The sequence below is a fragment of the Protopterus annectens genome, chromosome 12.part0 (assembly GCF_019279795.1).
Source record: "Protopterus annectens isolate FY-2018-M chromosome 12.part0, PAN1.0, whole genome shotgun sequence".
Taxonomy (NCBI): domain Eukaryota; kingdom Metazoa; phylum Chordata; order Ceratodontiformes; family Protopteridae; genus Protopterus; species Protopterus annectens.
In genome coordinates, this window is record NC_056746.1 from 907976724 (window position 1) to 907996723 (window position 20000).

Consider the following 20000-nt stretch of genomic DNA (forward strand, 5'->3'; position numbering starts at 1 on the left):
CCTGGCCTCCAAAATAACATCCATAACCACTTTAGAGAGAGGTGTATTCTGAATGGTTACACTATCTGCCATGCAGCTAGATTTAGGGTTCTCAGTTGGCTGTGCAGGATCGGATTGTTTTGTTGGGTCAGTAAATAAGGAATTTGAGGCAATGTCCAGTGTTGGCGTGGCCAATCTGGGGCAATTAGTATCATTTGTGGCTTCTCTTGTCTGACCTTTAGGAGTACCTTGGGGAGGAGAGGCAGTGGAGGAAAAACATATACTATAAGGTTCTTCCAGCTGAAGGACAAGGCATCCACTTTCCATGCTTGTTTGTGATAAGTCCTTGTGCAGAATCTCTGAAGTTGGCAGTTGTGAGGGGAGGCAAAAAGATCTATGTCTGGGCATCCCCATTTCCTTGTTATCATGCTCAAGATTTGTGGATCTAGTTTCCACTCGTGAGGATCCATGAGGTTTCTGCTTAGTTCGTCTGCCAGAGCATTAGTTTGCTCTGGCAGGATTTGTGCTTGCAGGTGTACTTGGTAGGTCAATGCTGTGTTCAACAAAATCATGGCTTGTCTGCAGAGGGGGTAGGAATGTGTGCCCCCCTGCTTGTTTATGTACCACATAACTGTGGTGTTGTCCGTCTTTATCAGCAGCTGTCCTGGATGAAGTAGGTCCTTGAAGGCTGTCAGGGCATTTTGTACAGCTAGCATCTCTTTTTGATTGATGTGAAGATGCCTTTGGCTTGGGGGCCATGTGCCCTGAATACATTTTCCTGCCATGTGGGCCCTCCGGGCATAATCTGACGAATCTGTTAGTGTTTGCCTGGCTGTGGGTAAAGTGAATGGCTGTCCCTTGTTGTGGTGACAGGCCTGTGCCCACCACTAAAACTCCTGTTGCAGGCAGGGAATGAGTGAAATTAATGATTCCAGGCTGTGGCAATGTTGAGCCCAAACACTTTTTAGATACCATTGTAGTTTCCTCATATGCAGTCTTGCATATGGAATTAGCAGAATACAGGAGGCCATGTAGCCCAGAGCCTGCAGAATTTTTCTTGCAGATAACTGGGTCTTTGTTGCCATGTTTTCGAAGTAAGAAGTCAGTTGCCTTTGTTTGTCTGGCATGAGATAAGCCATCTGGGCAGTTGTATTTAAGCTTGCACCCAGGAATATTATCTCTTGAGAGGGTACTAGTTTTGATTTCTTTTCGTTTACTGTGTACCCTAGGCAAATTAGTAATCTTTTTACAAACGCCAGATGCTTTAGTAGAATGTCTTTGGTCTCGGCTTGAATAAGGCAGTCGTCCAAGTAGGGATATATTTGAATTCCTCTGTCTGCAAAATGCAATTACTGGTGCCAGGCATTCTGTGAAGACCCCGGGCGCAGTAGATAAGCCAAAGGGCAGTGCAGAGAATTGGTAGTGCATTGAGCCAACTATGAATCTGAGGTATCTTCTGCAAGATTGTCCAATTGGGACATACAGGTATGCCTCTTTGAGGTCCAAAGTTACAAGCCAAGCCTTCTTGCCCAGCATGGGCAGAAGCTGTTGCAGAGTCAACATTTTGAATTTCGGAACGTCCAGAAAAGTATTTACAATAGACAGGTCCAGAATTGGTCTCCATGCTTTGTTCTTTCTTGGTACTAAGAAAAGTCTTGAGTAAAATCATTGTCCCTACTCTTGTTGTGGCACTGGCTGAATGGTACTCATGTCCATGAGAGATGTTACTTGTTTTTGTGCCTCTGCCCATTGATTGTGTGGCAGGTCTGGCATACCTTTTTCCTCTGGAAGGGTGTGAAAGTGGAACCTGTAGCCCTGAGGGACTATATTTCGGACCCATTTGTCCTGGGTGATCGTATGCCAATTTTGTGAAAAAAGTGTTAGCTTTCCCCCTAAGGGTGCTGCAAAGAGAAAAATGCTTGGCATTGGCAGGGGGAAGTCATTGGGACTGTTTCCTATATGGCTGTAATTTGTCTTCTCCGCTTTCAGAGGTAGAAGCACCCCATTGTTTGGGCCTGTATGAGCCCTGGGGCTGTTGTCTGCCTCTAGGGCATCTGTATCTGCCTCTTTGTGGCCTGTCTGACACGGGAAAGGACCAATTCTTAGGCCAGTTCCTGCTAAATCTGGGTGGCTGTACCTGTAAGAAATCCTTCCCTGTCTGCATAGATTTAGCTTCATCCTCCATTTTCAACACCGCTTCTGCCTTGACACCAAACAAAGTATCATGCTGTAATGGAGCATCCAATAATTTTGCTTTAACATGATCAGGCAGAGTCTGTTCCTTTAACCAAGCATGCCTTCTAATAACAGAACCTGTTACAGCAGCCCTGCAAGGGGCCTCCAGTGAATCATAACCACATTGCAAAGTATGTTTTCCCACTTGTTCAGCTGCATGCAATAAATCCTGCAATTCCTTGCTCTCAGAACATTCGGAATTTGTCAACATTTTCTGTTTTAACAGAGACATTAAGTATTGCCAATATTTAAGCATATGAAACTGACAATTTAAAGCCCTTACAGCCAAGGTAGCAGAAGTGTAGACTCCCCCCCCCCATCTGTCCAGTGCCCTAGAATCTTTATCTGAGGGGACAGGGTTTTTAGCAGTAGCAGCCTTGACCCCTTTGGGACCCTGAGAAATAGTTTCTGGGTCAGCAGCAGGGTTTTTATATAGAAATTTATGAGAATCTGGAACCCTGTAGTATCTGTCTGGCTTAACAGGTGCAGGAGGTAAAGAGTCGGGAGACAGGCCGGACTCTGAAAATACATCATCTACAATGTCTAGAGCAGGTGGAACAGCAAGAGGTCTGTGCTGAGGTAGTAGAAGAAAGTCTCTAAGCCTTTTCTTAGAATCTAAATAATCTTGGCTCTCCCAGTGGAAATGCTCCCTCATGGTATGCAGGGTTTCCCCAAATGAGTAATCCTCAGGAGGGAGGATTGTCCCTTGTCATTGTGAATTGTCATTGTCCATGTTGGAGGGAATGACATAAGACGTACCTCCCTGGACTACATGAAAAGAGACATGGAAGAGCTCTCGGATCATGTGGCCCAGGCAGGTATGACCCTAGCCCTGAGTAGCATCCTGCCTTCGCCCAGAATGATACCACAATATAAGGATAAAATGATTGACTTCAACAACTGGCTAAGCTTATGGTGTCATTCAAAGGGGATCCAGTATCTGTCTGCCTGGGATGACATGACTGACAGACCACGATGCTGTGCCAGAGATGGTCTGCACCTGTCGCCCCTGGGATTCAGGTTACTGGCTAAGGCTCTTGCCACCCCTATAGTGCCTTTTTTAGGCAAACTTCAAAGGACAAAACCACTACCGTAACAGGTACAAGCATGCAAAATCTGAAGGTAATGCTACTCAATGCTAGAAGTCTAAACCTCAAAATGCACTCTCTCGAGGCACTCCTAAAAATGGAGAACATCGATATCTGTGCAGTAACTGAGACCTGGTTCAAGGCTCCAGAGAGCACCCCTGCAATACCAGGCTACAACTCTTACCACACCTTTCGGCCACCAAACCAGAACTGAAACACTAAAGGTGGAGGAGTGTCAATAATCACCAAGGATATTCACACCACCAGGCTAGTTGGCCAACACAATGTGTCTGAAATTCTCCAAGTGCAACTAACACTAGGTAAGACTGCAATCCAAATTGTAGCTTGCTACAGATCCCCCACCATACCCCAAGATTCTCACTACACCTTTCTAAACATACTGGAAAATATTAAGATAGAACCAAACACCCTAATACTGGGTGATTTTAACTACCCTGCCATTAACTGGGAAAACTACTCATGTCCCAACACCTTTAAGAACGGTTCTTGGAATTCATAAATTCCAACGCCCTGGATCAACTAATCCATAGTCCCACCAGGGCTCCAATATCCTAGACCTGGTCATTACCAACATGGGAAATCAATGCTCCATACCTATGGTCACCCCTCGTTATTCAGGTCTGACCATAAGCTAATCACCCTTAACATCCACATCCCACCCCCCCCCATTAAAGAAACCACCATAAAAAACTTCTCCAAAGCCAACTTCATGCTACTCAAGTCAGAAGTGACAAACTTCATGACACCCTTGCAGACAGGAACTGAAAGTTCAACTGCTGAATCCTACACTAAGGCACTGTACGAGCACATCCACTCATGCATGAATCGTGCCATCCGAAATAGAACCAAAATGCTCTCATCCAAAAAAAGGAAGCCAATCTGGTGGTCCCATGCCATAAACAAACTTTACAACAAAAGGAAGAAACTGTTGCAGAAAAGAGGAAAATCCCAGGATGCAAAAAACTCCCTTACTAGCCTCAGTAAGAAACCGAGATGCCTCATAAAATCCTCCAAAGCTAGTTACGAAAATAAAATTGCCAAAGATTCCAAAGACAACCACAAAGCATTCTATAACTATGTCAAGAATCTAAATGGCAATGCTCAGATCTGCTCTGAGCTGAAACAAAATGGCATTAAATATACTGATCCAAAGGATATTGCCAATATCCTGGCAGATGGATTCAGTGCCAACTTCACCCCCCTCTCACCCCCTAAATGGCCCATCTCAATACCGGAAGATTGCCAAATTCCAGTAATAACGGCCACACCGGTATAAAACACACTCTCTAAAGCCAAGAATACAGCATCCATGGGACCAGATGACATCCCAGGCTGTGTACTACATGAACTACAATATGAACTGGCACCTCACCTAAGTGTCATGTTTAATCATAGCCTCACCTCAGGTTTCGTGCCCACTGAGTGGCGCAGAGCTACAGTTATCCCAATCCACAAGGGGGGATCCACCTTGGATCCCGGAAACTACCTTCCCATCAGTCTGACAAGCCTTATCTACAAGGCCATGGAGCCTATTATCATGGAACTTATAAACAAAGACACTGGCAACCTTCAAACACTGGACCCCACCCAGTTTGGGTTTGTGAAGGGCCGATCTTGTCTCCTGAACCTGATTGACTTCTTTGAATCAGTCTCCAGAGCCATGGACAAGGGTAAGGTGGTCCACACAGCCTATCTAGACCTTGCCAAGGCCTTTGACACCATCTCCCACTCTGGAATCATAGATAAACTTACTAAGTTGGGCATTAATCCCTATGTCACCCAATGGGTTGCTAAATGGCTTACTGATGGAACCCACACTGTAAAAGTAGCCGACTCCAAATCCAGCTCCAGACAAGTGACAAGTGGAGTACCTCAGGGTTCAGTCCTGGGGCCGCTCTTGTTTGGCATCTACTTCTCTGAAGTATAGGTCAACACTAAGGGACTCTGGCTAACAAAGTTTGCAGATGACTGTAAACTGGGAGCCATTATTGAATCCCCAAATGATGTGGATACTCTACAAAAGGGCCTTACAGAAACAGATGCTTGGTGCCAGAGCCATGGGCTCAAGCTCAATGCCAAGAAATGTATTGTTATCCCTTTGGGAAAAACATGTATCCATGAATTACCATATAGGTGGCAGTACACTAAACACAGAAAGTGTGATAAGAGACTTAGGGACACAGGTGGACAGTGGTCTCACCTTCGATAACCACATTGCCACAACAGTCAGGAAATCCTTCTATGTGGCACATCTCATCACGGGTTTTTCATCCAGAAAAAGGAGGTCATTGTCCCACTGTACTCATCCCTCATTAGACCCATTATAGAATACAACGCCCCATTTGGTATGTACCTCTCAAGACATCTATAACAACTGGAAAGGCCTCAGAAATACCTCACTAAAAGAATCACAGGCCTAAAGCAGATGCCCTATGCTGACCGCCTTAAAAACTCCAGCTATACTCTGTCGCATATCGTCTACTCAGAGGCGATCTCTGCTTAACATACAAGGCTATGTCAAACCCAGAGCTGTTGGACATGCTACACTTAAAGAAATCCCAATCCCTCAGAGCTACACGCTCCAGGGATCTAAACCTTGTCATCACAATAAACAAAACATGCTGGAGGGATAGGTTCCTGACCCAGACACTCCCCAGAATCTGGAGTAGATTGCCCATACATGTCAAGCAGAGTGCCTCTTTGGACCTCTTCAAGAGGAACCTTGACGATTGGATGGGAGAAAGGAAATTCACCCCAGGGATCACGTCAGTCGCCCTGCTAGACAGGGGTCCAGGAAAGTAAATAATGTGGGAAGAAATAGCCAGGGAATTGTTATGGCTAGGCTTGTATAGGCCCTAGGGCTGATAGGTTCATAGGTTGGTACTAGGCTATGAACCTAAGAAGCTGAAGGAATAGATTCTTCAGCATCAGAATCCTCATAGGGAGGAATAGAGTATCCCTGTTCTGAAGAGGAGTCAGAGGAAATGGAAACCTGATCAAAGGAATCATTCGGTATCTTGCCTAGGCCTCTTATCAGGAGGGGGGTGGGAACCCCTGATCAAAGTAATTAGGTCTTCGGCCATTTTGAGCATCTGTTTCTTAGCCATGGAAGTCTGTCCTGGAGAATGCTGTACTTGTTTCCTTGCCTTTAAAACTGTTTTAGTCTTTGTCTTGGATGCTGAAGTTGGCTTGATATAAAGCTGTATAGGTCTGAAAACACCCTCAGAAGCCGATGCCTGCTCAGCGGCTCCAGACCCATGAGGGATTAGTTTCCGAAGGCCCAATACCTTAAGTACCCAGAGGCATAGTTGTCTCCACGTGGGAGTCAGAGGCGGCCTGTGGCTCTGAGGTAGCGGGTGTCAGGGGCTGCGAAAGAGCCTCACTGAGCACCGGCAAACCGGCGACTGGCCTAGAAGAGGCTTTGTCATCGGTTTTGGACCTCGGATGCCTGTCCTTTTCTTTTTCCTTGCGCTTTTTTATGAATTCCGGTCGTCGGTTGTTCCGACGGCATTATATAGTTAAACCTTCGGCCAAAGTAATGAAAAGCAAAATTGTACCGACGCTTAATAGTGCGTTGGTTAAATCTAGCACAAAACTGACAACTGGCAATGTAGTGGTCAGGGCCTAGGCAAGGAATACAGTAAGAGTGAAAATCCTTATGAGGTATTTGCTTCCCACAAGAAATACAATTGTTAACTTTTTCTGACATCGGTTTGGAGCAAGAAAAAAGTTTCCCCAACGGGGTACTTGGCTTTATAGAAGACTTCGGATCTGAAATTCAATTTCGAAAAACTCAGGTGTCGGCCGACCGGCACTTGTGAATTGAAGAAAATGGCGTTGGCTGCATCTTTTATACCACTGGCGCACTGACGTCACGAAAGAGACGACAGCAACCGACGTCGGACCAGGACTTTGGAATTCAGGCCGACTGCGGGTAGCCTGCCAGCAGGATAACCAAGTGTAATGACTGCAACAGTGAAACAAGATGAACATATATTGTTTCTTAAATAATAAATATATCACAACCAGTCATAAACAAATTGTACCCAATAGTTTTATCAGGTTATTAAAAGATTTTTGTGTAAATGGTTTTACACCCTCATCTCAAATTCTCTACTTAAATAGCATCACTTCCTCTTTCCAAAAGTTCATATGTTCTACCCATTGTATTAAAGACTGGTTTCTGATTGCATATACAAATGACTGTTTAGAAACGCAACTTCAACAAAATGCTAGTATTGAAATAATAAAGTAATTTAATTAACTGGCATAAATTGTTAGATTTTCAACAGTAGATTATCAGTACCATTCAAGGTCAAAATACAATCACGATTCTGGTAAATAAGATATTTAACCTAGATAAGATGTTTTCCCCATATTATTAGAATTCTTAATAAATATCAATAATAATGTAAAGAAAAATAAATCATATTTGTCACACATTTACAAACATTCTTAAGTTAGATTTCACATATTTAGACAAATCCTATTGAAGAATACAAGAAATTAATATAAAAAATCTACAGATAAAACTACATCTCCATTATATTGAAAAATTTTAACTTGGAAATTTTTACACAGAGCACTCCTAACAACTGCAATTATGTACAAATCAAACAGAATTAAATGCTGGAGATATGACTCTGAGATAATAGCTTATTGGATGCATATGGTATATGAATGTGAGATCATCTCCCCTTTTTGGAAATAAATTAATAACTTTATTCAAGCTCTATGGTCAGATAGATGTAATATTACTTAATCTTTTAATTTTATTTAATGCTCCAATTCCTCAGATAATTCCAAAACCCCAAATGCCTCTTCTTTGTCTATTCTTACTATAGCCAGAAAAGTTATTATAAAAAATTGGAAAAGTAGAGTAAACCCCTCTAGTGTTGAATTTATCAGTATGGCAAAAATTGTTTGCAGTAGTGAAATGCACACTATAAAAATGAGCACTTCTAATATTACACATTCAGATAAATCTTGGCTTAAACTTAAAGGCTTGCTTGAAAAATATTAATTGTTGTTGATGTATAACTTACTACTAAGATATACAAAGATAAAAGCAAACAACCACAAATATTCACTCCTGAAACCAGCATAGTATCATTAACTGCAAAATGAAAATAGTATGTTAATTTGGTACTTACTCATAGAAGGGAGTCGTTCGGGACAAGTCTGATTTGGGTGGTAAGTAAAGCCTTCTGGCAAGTACGTTGTGGTTTGAACAAGAGTGGCATCACTGTGATTTAGATCAAAAGGATAGTCTAGGGAATAAAGCAAACAACTCAGTTTCTAAACACTCCATTTTTAGACAGCATACTAGTAACAGATGGCAGTACATAAACTAGGCCCATGTTAGGATGGTGTTATGAAGGCCCATACAGCCAGTAAATTAGTAGAAATTGCCTTCTTCTCACTGTGAAAAGTAAAGTGCATAAAGGTATGATAAGCAACTCTCTGATCGTTACATACCTGAAAACAGAAAATGACTGAATCTTTCATTTTTTCTGCTTTGCCTGGTTCAAGGAACATAGTGAATGCGTCAGATAGCTTCAGACAGTTCCTCTATACCCCTGCTCACTTACCATGATAGCAGACATGACTGTCTAGCACTGGGTTACTGACAACTCAGTCATATACCTACCAGGGTAGATAAATGACTGGTCCACCTAATGTGCTTGACTTCATTTTTCCATAAGTAGTACTCGGAATGCATAGTGCCCCCTTACAGTCTACATCATCAGGAAGTAGATACTATTAAGAAGATACAAAACTCAAGCAACATAAGCACCTTGGTCAAGGTCATAGGCCATGACCTCATCTCCATTAATTGGTCTTAAAAACATGCACAACAGCCTTAACTTACCTTGCAGCTGAGATCTTTCTTAATATATGTGGTAGCCTGCTGAATAAGTGTGGCCCCAAATGATCACAAAGAACTAAAGATAGTACTTCCCCGGTTAACTTATGAAAGAAAAGTGATGCTACTCAGAAATGTTATAAAGCAAGTGGCAAAAAAGTGTTAGACAACAGGTAAAACTGCTGCACGATTTGTATTAATCAAAGCATTAACACTGGCTAAAACAAATACTGTAATGCCTTACACAACTCTAAATTTTCGAACATTATCAAGGACACCGCAAGCAAAAACAGCTCAGGAACACAGCAATCATTCTCTCAGAGGACACATCTAGATTCTGGAAGTGTTTTTCAAAACTCAATTATCTACCCTAATGCATAAACGCTTATCAGCTGATGGCGATTAGTACCTTACCAACCTGTATATCTATTATCTTTATAAAATGCATCTCAATTCCCCAACTATAGTGACAGCCACACATCTTGTATTCAACATGAAAAATCACAGGGTGACACTGTGTGATGACCTCCAGCCACCTTGCATCAGACAGACTGCTCTATACACTATTGACCTAATTAACTTATCAATATATAGAACATTTTAAGAAAGTACCATCCCCGAATTCTAGAATAAAATAGTATGGCTATGCCGATACCCAAGGATCGGGATCATTTCAAACAGCAAACTGACAGAAAAAGCACCAACCCTCTCCAGAATCCAAACTTACTCAGCACATTTCTAAACAATACTCAGACTTCCTCATAGATTCTTCATACCAGCAAATGCAACTAATAATGCATTACCAAAACTGACCAAAGCATAACATGACATGGTTTGTTTCATTTAAAAAAAGTCTTGTCTATTCATCACTGACCGGTAAGACAGGTTGGTTAATTTGCCTGTTAACTGAAGAAATGCAATTCACACAAATACTTGTATTCTAAAGACCCTGCCACAATGACAAGCCTTGTCTACAGAGACGGAACCAGCCCAAAAAGAACACTGAAATCACCAATTCATGGACTGCATACTATCTGCAACTCTGTCTTCAGAAGATCATGGCATCCAAAGTGCATCCTACTTTTCCTACTTGCTAAAGAACTGAGCAGTGGGCAAACAAAAAATATAAGCTACTACAGCTTTTGTCCCTCCCCAAGGTTTCTTTCTCCTCTGCCTGCCACCAACCAAGCTTGATCCCTTCTAATTCCCTAGAACAGCTGTCTAGAGGAGCCATCATTCAAACGTACATAAGCAGTTTGGTGCTCTCATCGACATCTTGGCAATGAGATATATTTTGTATGAAGGACCTAACCCCTCCCCATGAGTAATGGGCTCTTACATCACCACAGGGATCGTCTACATCCATCTATCAGCACAAGCCTCTTCATGTGGCCAACAATGGCTGCTGGGAGTTTGTAGGATGGCTGTACTCCCACGACCACTGCATAGGCCTTTACTCCTTTGACTTTATCCCTTGCCCTTCAGCAGTGGTCGTATCAGGAGGAACAGGATTAGTTAGCCAGGACTTACCTCCACCACCCCAAGACAGACTTGTCCATTTTCCCTGCTATACAGAAAGCTGCTAATTAAACCCAGATCATGTTGGTCTTAGTGTCACAGTTAGGGATTTATCCCTGGACATGACCAGCACAGTTTCAGCATCTGACACTGTATCATAGTGAACACTATATGGATTTTTGTCTTCCCAACATAACCATGGCTACGTCCAGCATCATTTACACTTTACCCTAACTTGTGCTAGTAAGAACTTTTAAGAATCTCATGAAATTCAAATCAATCATGCTTTGCCCTTGAAATAATCATGGCAAGGGACATCCAGCTTAATCCATGCCCTCCAGAAGATACCAAACTGTCAAATAACACTCAACTAAATCAAACCAAATGGTTTAAACACAGGCTTGCTTAGCACAAACAAAATTAATAATAAATAGGTCTAGCTCAAAGTCTGGTTAATACCAGACAGAATGCATAAAACATGAAGCCAAGTCAAGAGATTCTGCCAAAGCCCTGTTACACCACAGCTCAAACCCTGTGGTGAGAGATTTGGGAACACAAGTTGATAGTGACAGCCCTGCGATTAGTTGAAGTGGGCTTTAATATGACCAGGTAGAGTTTTTCCATGGTGGAGTAGCAAAGATCAACGCAGTTGGCTATCTATTTGAAAATGGTTTGTTTGTAGACAGGTCTGCCCACTTTACCCTCTGCAAAAGCCACCAGCAACTATTCTTCTTTACTCGATGGGGGTCTTGTCCTGTCTAGATAGTAGTTGATTTGCATGTAAACATCTAGGGAATGAGGATCTGGGAAGACTGGCAAGTGGATAGCCTGGTTTAGGGTAAGTTCTGATACCACCTTACACAAAAAAGGTAGGTTTGTTCGAAGGGTCACCCTATCCCTCTGAAAGGCACTGAAAGGCTCTTTACACATGAAGGCTTGTAGATCCGAGATCCTCACCTTGAGGTGACAGCTATAAGGAAAGTGGTCTTACAAGTGAGCATCTTTAGAAAGGCCAAGGCAGCTGTTTCAAAGGGGGGGGGGGATCAAAGTGATTTTCTCTAACACATAAAATAGATCCCAGGTAGGAATAGGGTTCCTTCTGGGTAGTCTTAATTGAATGACCCTTTTTAGGAAAAGTGTCATGTGAGTGTGTGGGAAGATAGGTGAATAACTGTGCAGCCAAGCTAAGACAGCAGATTAATATGCTTTTAATACAGGAGGAGGAAAGTCCCTGTCTAATCAGGTCTGTAAAGTACTCCAAGACTGAACTGATGTCTGCCTAAAAAGGGTTGGTGTTAATGCTGTGTGACACCAGCTGGAAAATCTCTTCCAATTTCCTTGGTATGATTTTCTAATATTGGGTTTCCTAGCCTCTTTTGGAATGGAGAGTGTATTCTTGGTATACATAACATTTCTTGGTGTCAAAACCCAATCCTCCAGGTTGTAAATCTGAGTGTGGCCACATGTGAATGGAATACAGATCCCCTGGCTTGATTGAGGAGACGTACTTCCTGTGGTAGGGTGTGGAATCTCCTCTAGAGGGACAACAGAAGGGAGAACAAGTGTTGCATCGCTCAGAAAAGGCGAGTAGGATCATGCTGGGACTCTTATCAGTACCCTAGGAATCAGAGCAAGGGCGGGAATGCATACAGGAACAGGTTTGTCCTTGTCTGTTGAGTTCTGGAGCACAACTTTTGTAGAACTCTGTTTTGGCGAGAACTGAACAGCTCTGTTGAGGGGATCCCCCACTATAAAAGTTAGATCCATGAACATCTCATTCTTCAGCATCCATTCCTTTGTGTCTAGAAGATCCCTGCTTAGAAAGTCTGCCAGGGTATTGTTGTCACCCAGACTGTAAGATGCTATGACAGTCAGTCTTAGTTCATGAGGCAACATCCAAATCCTCCTTGCGAGACTGCACAAAGGGTAGGACAGGGTCTCCCCCCTTGCATGTTTATGTGCCACATTCACTATGGTGTTGTATGTCCAAATCTACAAGGTCCTTGGGCTTAAATTCTGCTGAAAGGCCTTTATGGACAGGTAAACCGCTAGTAGTTCCTTCTGATTTACATGCAGTTTTCTCTGCTGTGTTGCCCAGATGCCATGCACTCTCATGGAATCTCAGTGGCCCCCTAGGCTATGTCTAAACACTCTGTGGTGAAGGTCTTGACAGTTTCTGGTAAACAGAAATCTACCACTGGGTTCTGTTCTTCCACCATAGCAGCTCTTTTTTCAGGCATGGTAGGAGTGGCAATAGGGTATCCAAACGTTTGAGAAGGATGTTCCCAAGCATTTTTAGGAACTATTGAAGTTCTCACATCTAGCGTCTAAAGTAGAATCATAAGAATGCAGGATGCCATGTAACCCAGAATTCTCAGAATTACCTTGCTGGGAGGTGTAGTTTTGGTAACAGGGTGGTCAGGTAGTCCGTTAGGGAAGATACCTTGTCCTGGAAGAGGAAAGCTTTCTTCTGGGACAAATTCATGGGGGCTCCCAGAAAGAGGATCATTGTTTTGAGGAACAGCTTCTGATTTTCTAAGATTTAAGGTAAGACTTATCTTCTGAAAACAGTCTGCAGTGATCTGCAAGGTGTCTAATGTCTTTGCTGTGGATATTCCCTGAAAAAAAGACAGTTGTCCAAGTAGGGAAAGATATGAACTACAAGAGTTCTGCAAAAAGCTATCTGAAGAGTTAAGTATTTTATGAAGACTCTTGTCAGCAGTGGGCAGCCAAAATGGTAAAGCACAGAACTGGAAGCAAGAACATGCTGCTACAAATCTTAGATATTTTTCTAGGACTGGCTGTTATTGGGACTTGCAGGCAAGCATATTTTAGGTCTAGAGTAATCATGAAGGCATACTGGAAGATCACGGGAAATTACTTTTTTGTAAAATTAAGTATTTTGAATTTTGGGATATTGAGAAAATTGTTTAGTTATGAAAAGTCCAAGATGGCCCTCCTTTCTTGGAACTAAAAAGATCCTTGAGTAGAAGTTTTTTTCCCTCCTGACCTGGAGGAGCAGGCTGAATCAATCGTTGGTGAAGCAGTTCAAATGAGGATAAGTGGTAAGAGGCTGTCCTGCTCTTCTGGTGGTTTTACGATGCCAAAGAAGAGTGGGATTTCTCGGAAGTGGATGTAGTACCCCCTTTCTATGGATGTTGAGGGCCCATTGGTTCCCAGCTTAAACTTAGTGACACATCAAGGACATTACAAAATCAGTGCACATGAAGGATAAACTTGCATTCATTTCATAGTACAGGTATTTATTTTGCAAGCATTGGGGACAATACACGCAGGCTCAGCATGCTTCCGCCAACAACTTACAGCTTCCAAACAAGAAGGGTGGCACTATTACAACATACTTTTATACCTAACCCCCCCCCCCTCAGGACACATACACACTCTTGTGCATATGTATGTATGCATACATACATGTAAACACCCACATACATTTACACTACAGCTCCCAACTGTCCAGATTTTGGCAGAATGTCCAGATTTTTGATTCATACTTCTGGTCCATTTCACATAAAAGTGCAGTTTTCTGGCAAATCACTGAGGACTGAAGTCAGAAAATAAATGACAAACATTTGATTTTCAGACTTAATATCCTTCAGAAAAGTCATGCTAATGCAAAACTTCATACTAACAACTTTCTAAGTTTGTAAGAGCAATATTTAAACAGTCACACAAATATATACATTTTATGTATGTGTATATATATATATATATATATATATATATACACACACACTTTATATATATATATATATATATATATATATATATATCTATATCTATATCTATACATATATATATATATATATATATATATATATATATATATATATACACATATACATATACATACATATACACACTCACACACTCGCACACACAAAGTTGAGAACATGCCTACAGAACTGGGCCCTCACACATGCTGGCTTCGCATGCCAGGTCACCAGCAAAACAGCAGTTTAGTTTTTCCAGTCATTTTCACTGTCTGTTTAAACAATTGTTATTTCTGATGCACCAAACCCACACCTCTAATCTGATTCGTTTGAAGCACACACCAGACACTGTGACAGGTATAATATTCCAAAAATATACATTCATAAAAAGGAGGTAGATGCCAAATTCAACACATTCCCATTTCTATGACTTTGTTCTAGTTAGCACACTTACCTCGAATCATTTGTTCATAGACCTGAGCTCCTATTGTTCGCATGTTTTCTCGGATCATAATGCCTTGAGCTTGTACCATAAACAGATAGGTGTTCACTGTTGGGAAAAGAAAGAAAAGCACCGTTACCAGATCTTCAACAGCTCAGGTATGAATTCTTTTGATTGGAAGAAATACCTTTTGCTATGAGCTGTTCAAGGTAAAAATTTCCTAACTGCGATTGCAACGTGATGTTTAAACATGAAGGAGCTATCCACCCAAGTACCTAAGTTTGTCACTACCTTTTCATTTTGAAGTAGAGTGTTATCTACACTACAAGTGGAAGTTAGGCAGCACTTACTAAATACTACTATGTTGCACTTTTTGGCGTTGGGTTTCAGTCCATTTTTTTGTAAACCAGCTACTGATAAGTATAAGCTCCGGCTGGAATGCCATTATGTCAGTCTGAGAGTTGTACTGGAAAACTAATCAGATGTTACAATCATCCACGAACTTTGTTAACTAAAGATCCCCCTTTAATAAGTGGATATCTAAAAACTAGATATCGAAGAGCAGGCGTTCCAGCACAAATCACCAAGGAATTCCACCGGTGCCCTTCATGCTACCGAAATATGCTCTCTACCTTCACTGCCAAGAGTCCTGTCCCCAAGACACAGTCGGCTAGCCATTTAACAACTTATAGAGAAAGCAAGATCATTCTTCCAGTCTTTGAAATTTGTCACCATGCAACTGATCCAATCAAACCACAGCAGTAAATATACTCTGCACCACTGAGGAAGCAAAATGCATGCTTCTTTTCAGAAGTATTGCCTGCATAAAAGCACACAAGATCACATGCTACTAAATCTTTTATGTGCATTTTTGTGTCTTAAAAAGACGAGCACAGGGGGGGGAGCTACCATTTCTGCTAAATTAAAGCAAAGTGATATTCTCCATGGCTCCCAACAAGCACCTTATCTCGGCAAGGCTAAATACTGCAAAGTCATTTAAAGCAAGTGTACCAGTGCTCCTCCACCTTCTAGTTTTGCAAAAGGCTACAATGCACCCTTACTGATGTCACCAGTCACATGTACAGAGCAGATTATCAATACACCTCAGCAGAACCTACTACTGAAATCAGTAAGTAAGTAAGTGCAGGTATTTAAGAATAGCACAAATCACAATCCCTACATTATGGTTTATAAAATTACTTCCCTGCCTAGGAGAAGCCACACAAGGCTCCCACAGACTTTCAAATGCATTACAGGTTCTCTTAAAACATTGCCCTGTACTTGACATATGACAAAAACTGAGGCAACAAGGCTGTGTCATACAATCTTCGAGTCTTACAAACTGTCAAATGCCGTCTTACAAACTGTCAAATGCCAAGAACAAAAGGCATAGTTGGCTTTCACAAAAGTGACACCTTCGATTTTTCATTTTGCCAGCAACAAAGTTGCTGTCCACATTTTATTACAGAAGTGATGGTCACAAAACCACTTGCAAAAGTCAATTCTGTTTGTAGGAAATGAACCTTTGAGTATGGTCACCTCTGAAGGGTTACAATTCTGACCAAAAGAATACTCCAAAAAATAAACACAAGCAATTTAATTGCTGAGCCTTAGCCTATCAAAAGGTATTTCTTAACCAAATGCATTAAAGCATTTTTGTTAGCACCCCTTGCTGTTCTCAAAAAATGTGATTCTTCACTGCCAACATTATACCACACTGCTGCTGCCCACTACTTTCAAGTCTGACACCTCGTGAACTGTCCACTTTGGAAGTCCATGCCAGAAGTTAAACTCACAAAGGCATAGCTCCCAGCATCAGTGATGTATGCAAGCCCCGCAGCATATAAGAAATGCACAATCCTGGTTCTACTACGGTAATGGTATTTATGGATTTATTTTTGTCCTTCTAACAAAACAGTAATTTTAGAACATTATTCTTTTTCTTGAAATACAACTTCCCACCACCACATAGGCTCAAACAAACAATTTCCTTTGTTCAGCAACAGGCCTTGGATGAGCTACACAAATTACATCACCATGCAGTGAATACACATATGTTATGGATTCATTAATTCTAAGACCTAATACTATTAGCCAAGATTATTTTCACATTATCCATTATCCCCTGCCTTGGGTTTAACAGCTTCCTTCTACATCCCCTTTTAATAGTTTTACATCGTTTCCCACTACAACTTCCTTTTCTACAGTTTCTTTTACTACTTCTCCACTTCCCTCAGTTTCATCTTCATTTTCTATTTTTTTGTTAATTCAGGTGGTTTAGTCTTGAACACCAGCATCCATTTGTGCCTGTGAATGTTGTGTAGATATTACAAGTACAGTACTGATCACAGATTATATAACTTCTAACTAACCCATCCTGGTGCAGTTATTGCCCTAACAGTTCCAGCTGCCCCATTCACAATTTCATCATGCTGCTGCTTAATATCACAAACAGAAAATGTTCAGTGCTATTAAATTTAGTGCAGTGTACTTTACAAAGTACAGTTGTGTGCACTTACCATAAATGTAGATGCTCGAGTGTACTCACTGTTGCAGTCATTACATTTAGGTCATCTGCCTGCAGGAAGCCCTCAGCCAGCCTGAATACCAGAGTCTTGGATTTCTGCTCGGGCGCCATCTCTCCTTCCATGACGTCAGGTCGTCGGGTATAAAACATGCAGCCGACGCCATTACATCAGTTTTTCTTGTCCCAGATGTCAGGTGCCCCCACAATGGGAAGCAATTACATACAATGTTACACCTCCATCAAAAAGCAAATACACCAGAAAGCTTAAAACAAGGAGAAGTAGAGCCAATAGAAGTCAGGGGGCTGGAGGGAGAGTATCCAGGACTGTAGCAGTGAATACACCTGAGCATCTACATTTATGGTAAGTGTACACAACTGTACTATGTTCTTCGTGTTTCACTGTTGCAGTCATTACATTTGGGTTGATTCCCAAAGCTAAAGAAGGGAGGAGGAAGTTAGAGAGCATTAGGGCCAGCTGTTAAGCCCTGCAAGACTGCAGTGGCAAAACCAGCTCTGGATTTAGAAAAAATAGGCATGTGGTAATGGCTTGGTGAAGGTATGTACAGAGCTCCAGGTAGCAGCTTCTAGGATGTCCCGGGTAGGGACACCTCTGAGAAAAGCTGTAGAGGTAGATGCAGCCCTGGTGGAATGTGATCTTATTCCCTGTGGGGTAGGATTTTCATGGTGAGTATAGCAGAAATTAATGCAATGGGCTACCCATTTAGAAATGGTTTGCTTTGAAATGGCCTTTCCCTCTGCTCCTGCAGCAAAACTAACTAGCAGCTGTTCAGACTTTGAGAGGCTTAGTCCTGTCCAAATAAAATCTAAGTTGTCTGTGCACGTCCAAAGAGTGCAGCATTCATTCTCCTTTGTTTTGTGGATTTGAGAAAAAAGTAGGCAAATGAATAGACTGATTTAGGGCCACACTCGACACCACCTGGGGCATAAAGGAAGGACTGGTCCTGAGGGAAACCCTGTCTGCATGGAAGATAATGAAGTGCTCCACTGCCATGAGGGCCTGTAATTCAGACACTCCTCTTGCTGAAGTGATGACTAGAAGGAAGGCTGTTTTCCAAGAAAGGAATTTCAACTCTGCAGCTGGTTCAAAACGGAGGGAGAGTGAGCTTTTCCAATACAAAGTTAAGGTCCTAGGCTGGAGTACGGGCTCGCCTGGGGGTCTTAAAATTGTTAGCCCCTCTGAGGAATTGCTTTAACAAGGGGTGAGAGAAGAGGGGTGGTTCAGTATTATAATGTGCTGAAATGGCAGAGGCATGAATTTCAATTGACGAGAAGGATAGGCCCTTGTGGAGCATATCTGTTAAGTACTGAAGAATATGAGGTAAGCTGGGCACCGTAGTGCCCCTCCCCCGAGTCTGCCTGGGCTGCGTCCTACATGAACTCCAAGAAGAGCTAAACCCAAACATAAAACTACTGTTCAATCTCAGCCTTACTACAGGATATGTACCCAAAGAGTGGCGTACAGCCACAGTGGTCCCTCTCCACAAAGGTGGTGCCTCAACGGATCCTGGAAACTAACGTCCCATAAGCCTGACTAGCTTGGTCTGCAAAGCTATGGAAAGGATCATCATGGACCTCATAAATAAAGATATTGGGGACCTACAGACACTGGATCCTACCCAGTTCGGCTTTGTTAAGGGCAGATCCTGCTTCTTAAACCTGGTTGATTTCTTTGAAACCATCACCAAGGCCATTGATGAGGGGAAGGTGGTCCACACAGCCTACCTGGACCTCGCAAAAGCCTTCGATACAATACCCCACTCGGGCATTATAGATAAGCTCACCAGCTTAAATATAAACCCTTATGTCACTAGATGGGTTGCAAACTGGCTCAAGGACAGAACCCACATGGTTAGAATTGCCAAACCAGTTACAAGTGGCGTCCCACAAGGCTCAGTCCTGGGACCTCTCTTGTTCGGTATATATTTCTCTGAGGTACAGGCCAACACGGATGGACTGTGGCTGACCAAGTTCGCAGATAACTGCAAACTGGGCGCCATAATAGACTCTCCAGCCGACAAGCATCCTCCAAAAGGGCCTCATAGAAACAGACAACTGGTGCTACAGCCATGGCCTCAAGCTAAACGCCAAAAAGTGTATAGTCATCCCCTTTGGCAAAAACAAAGTGCCCACAAATTACCACATAGGTGGTAATCCATTAAGTACAGAAGAAGTAATTAGGGACCTGGGGACCCAAGTTGATAGCAGTCTCTCATTTGACAACCTCGTGGCCAAAGTGGCTAGAAAAACATTTTATATAGCCCACCTAATCATGAAGGGATTCACATCTAGATCAGGGGAGGTCATCGTGCCTCTTTACTCATCCCTCATCAGGCCCATAATTGAGTACAATGCCCCTTTTGGGATGTACCTTACCAGACACCTGCAGCAAATGGAAAGACCCCAAAAGTACCTCACCAAGAGGATCAAAGCCTCAAACAGATGCCATATGCTGCCCGGTTAAAGAAACTCCAGCTCTACTCAGTGGCATACCGCCTGTTCAGGGGCGATCTGTGCCTGACGTATAAAGCCATGTCCAACCCAGAATTAATGGACATGCTGCACCTCAGAAAAT

At 42.3% G+C, this 20000-nt stretch overlaps 1 protein-coding gene across 1 annotated transcript in view; it reads right to left on the reverse strand.

Annotated features, from left to right (window-relative positions):
• The window catches only part of B4GALT5 (beta-1,4-galactosyltransferase 5), a 202923-nt gene that overhangs the window by 161972 nt on the left and 20951 nt on the right, over positions 1–20000 (reverse strand). The window contains exons 2-3 of the mRNA XM_044088972.1: positions 14893–14988; positions 8477–8593 (exon numbers count right to left, since the gene is read on the reverse strand). Coding sequence (XP_043944907.1) covers positions 8477–8593; positions 14893–14988 — 213 coding nt within the window. The remainder of the gene's footprint in view (positions 1–8476; positions 8594–14892; positions 14989–20000) is intronic.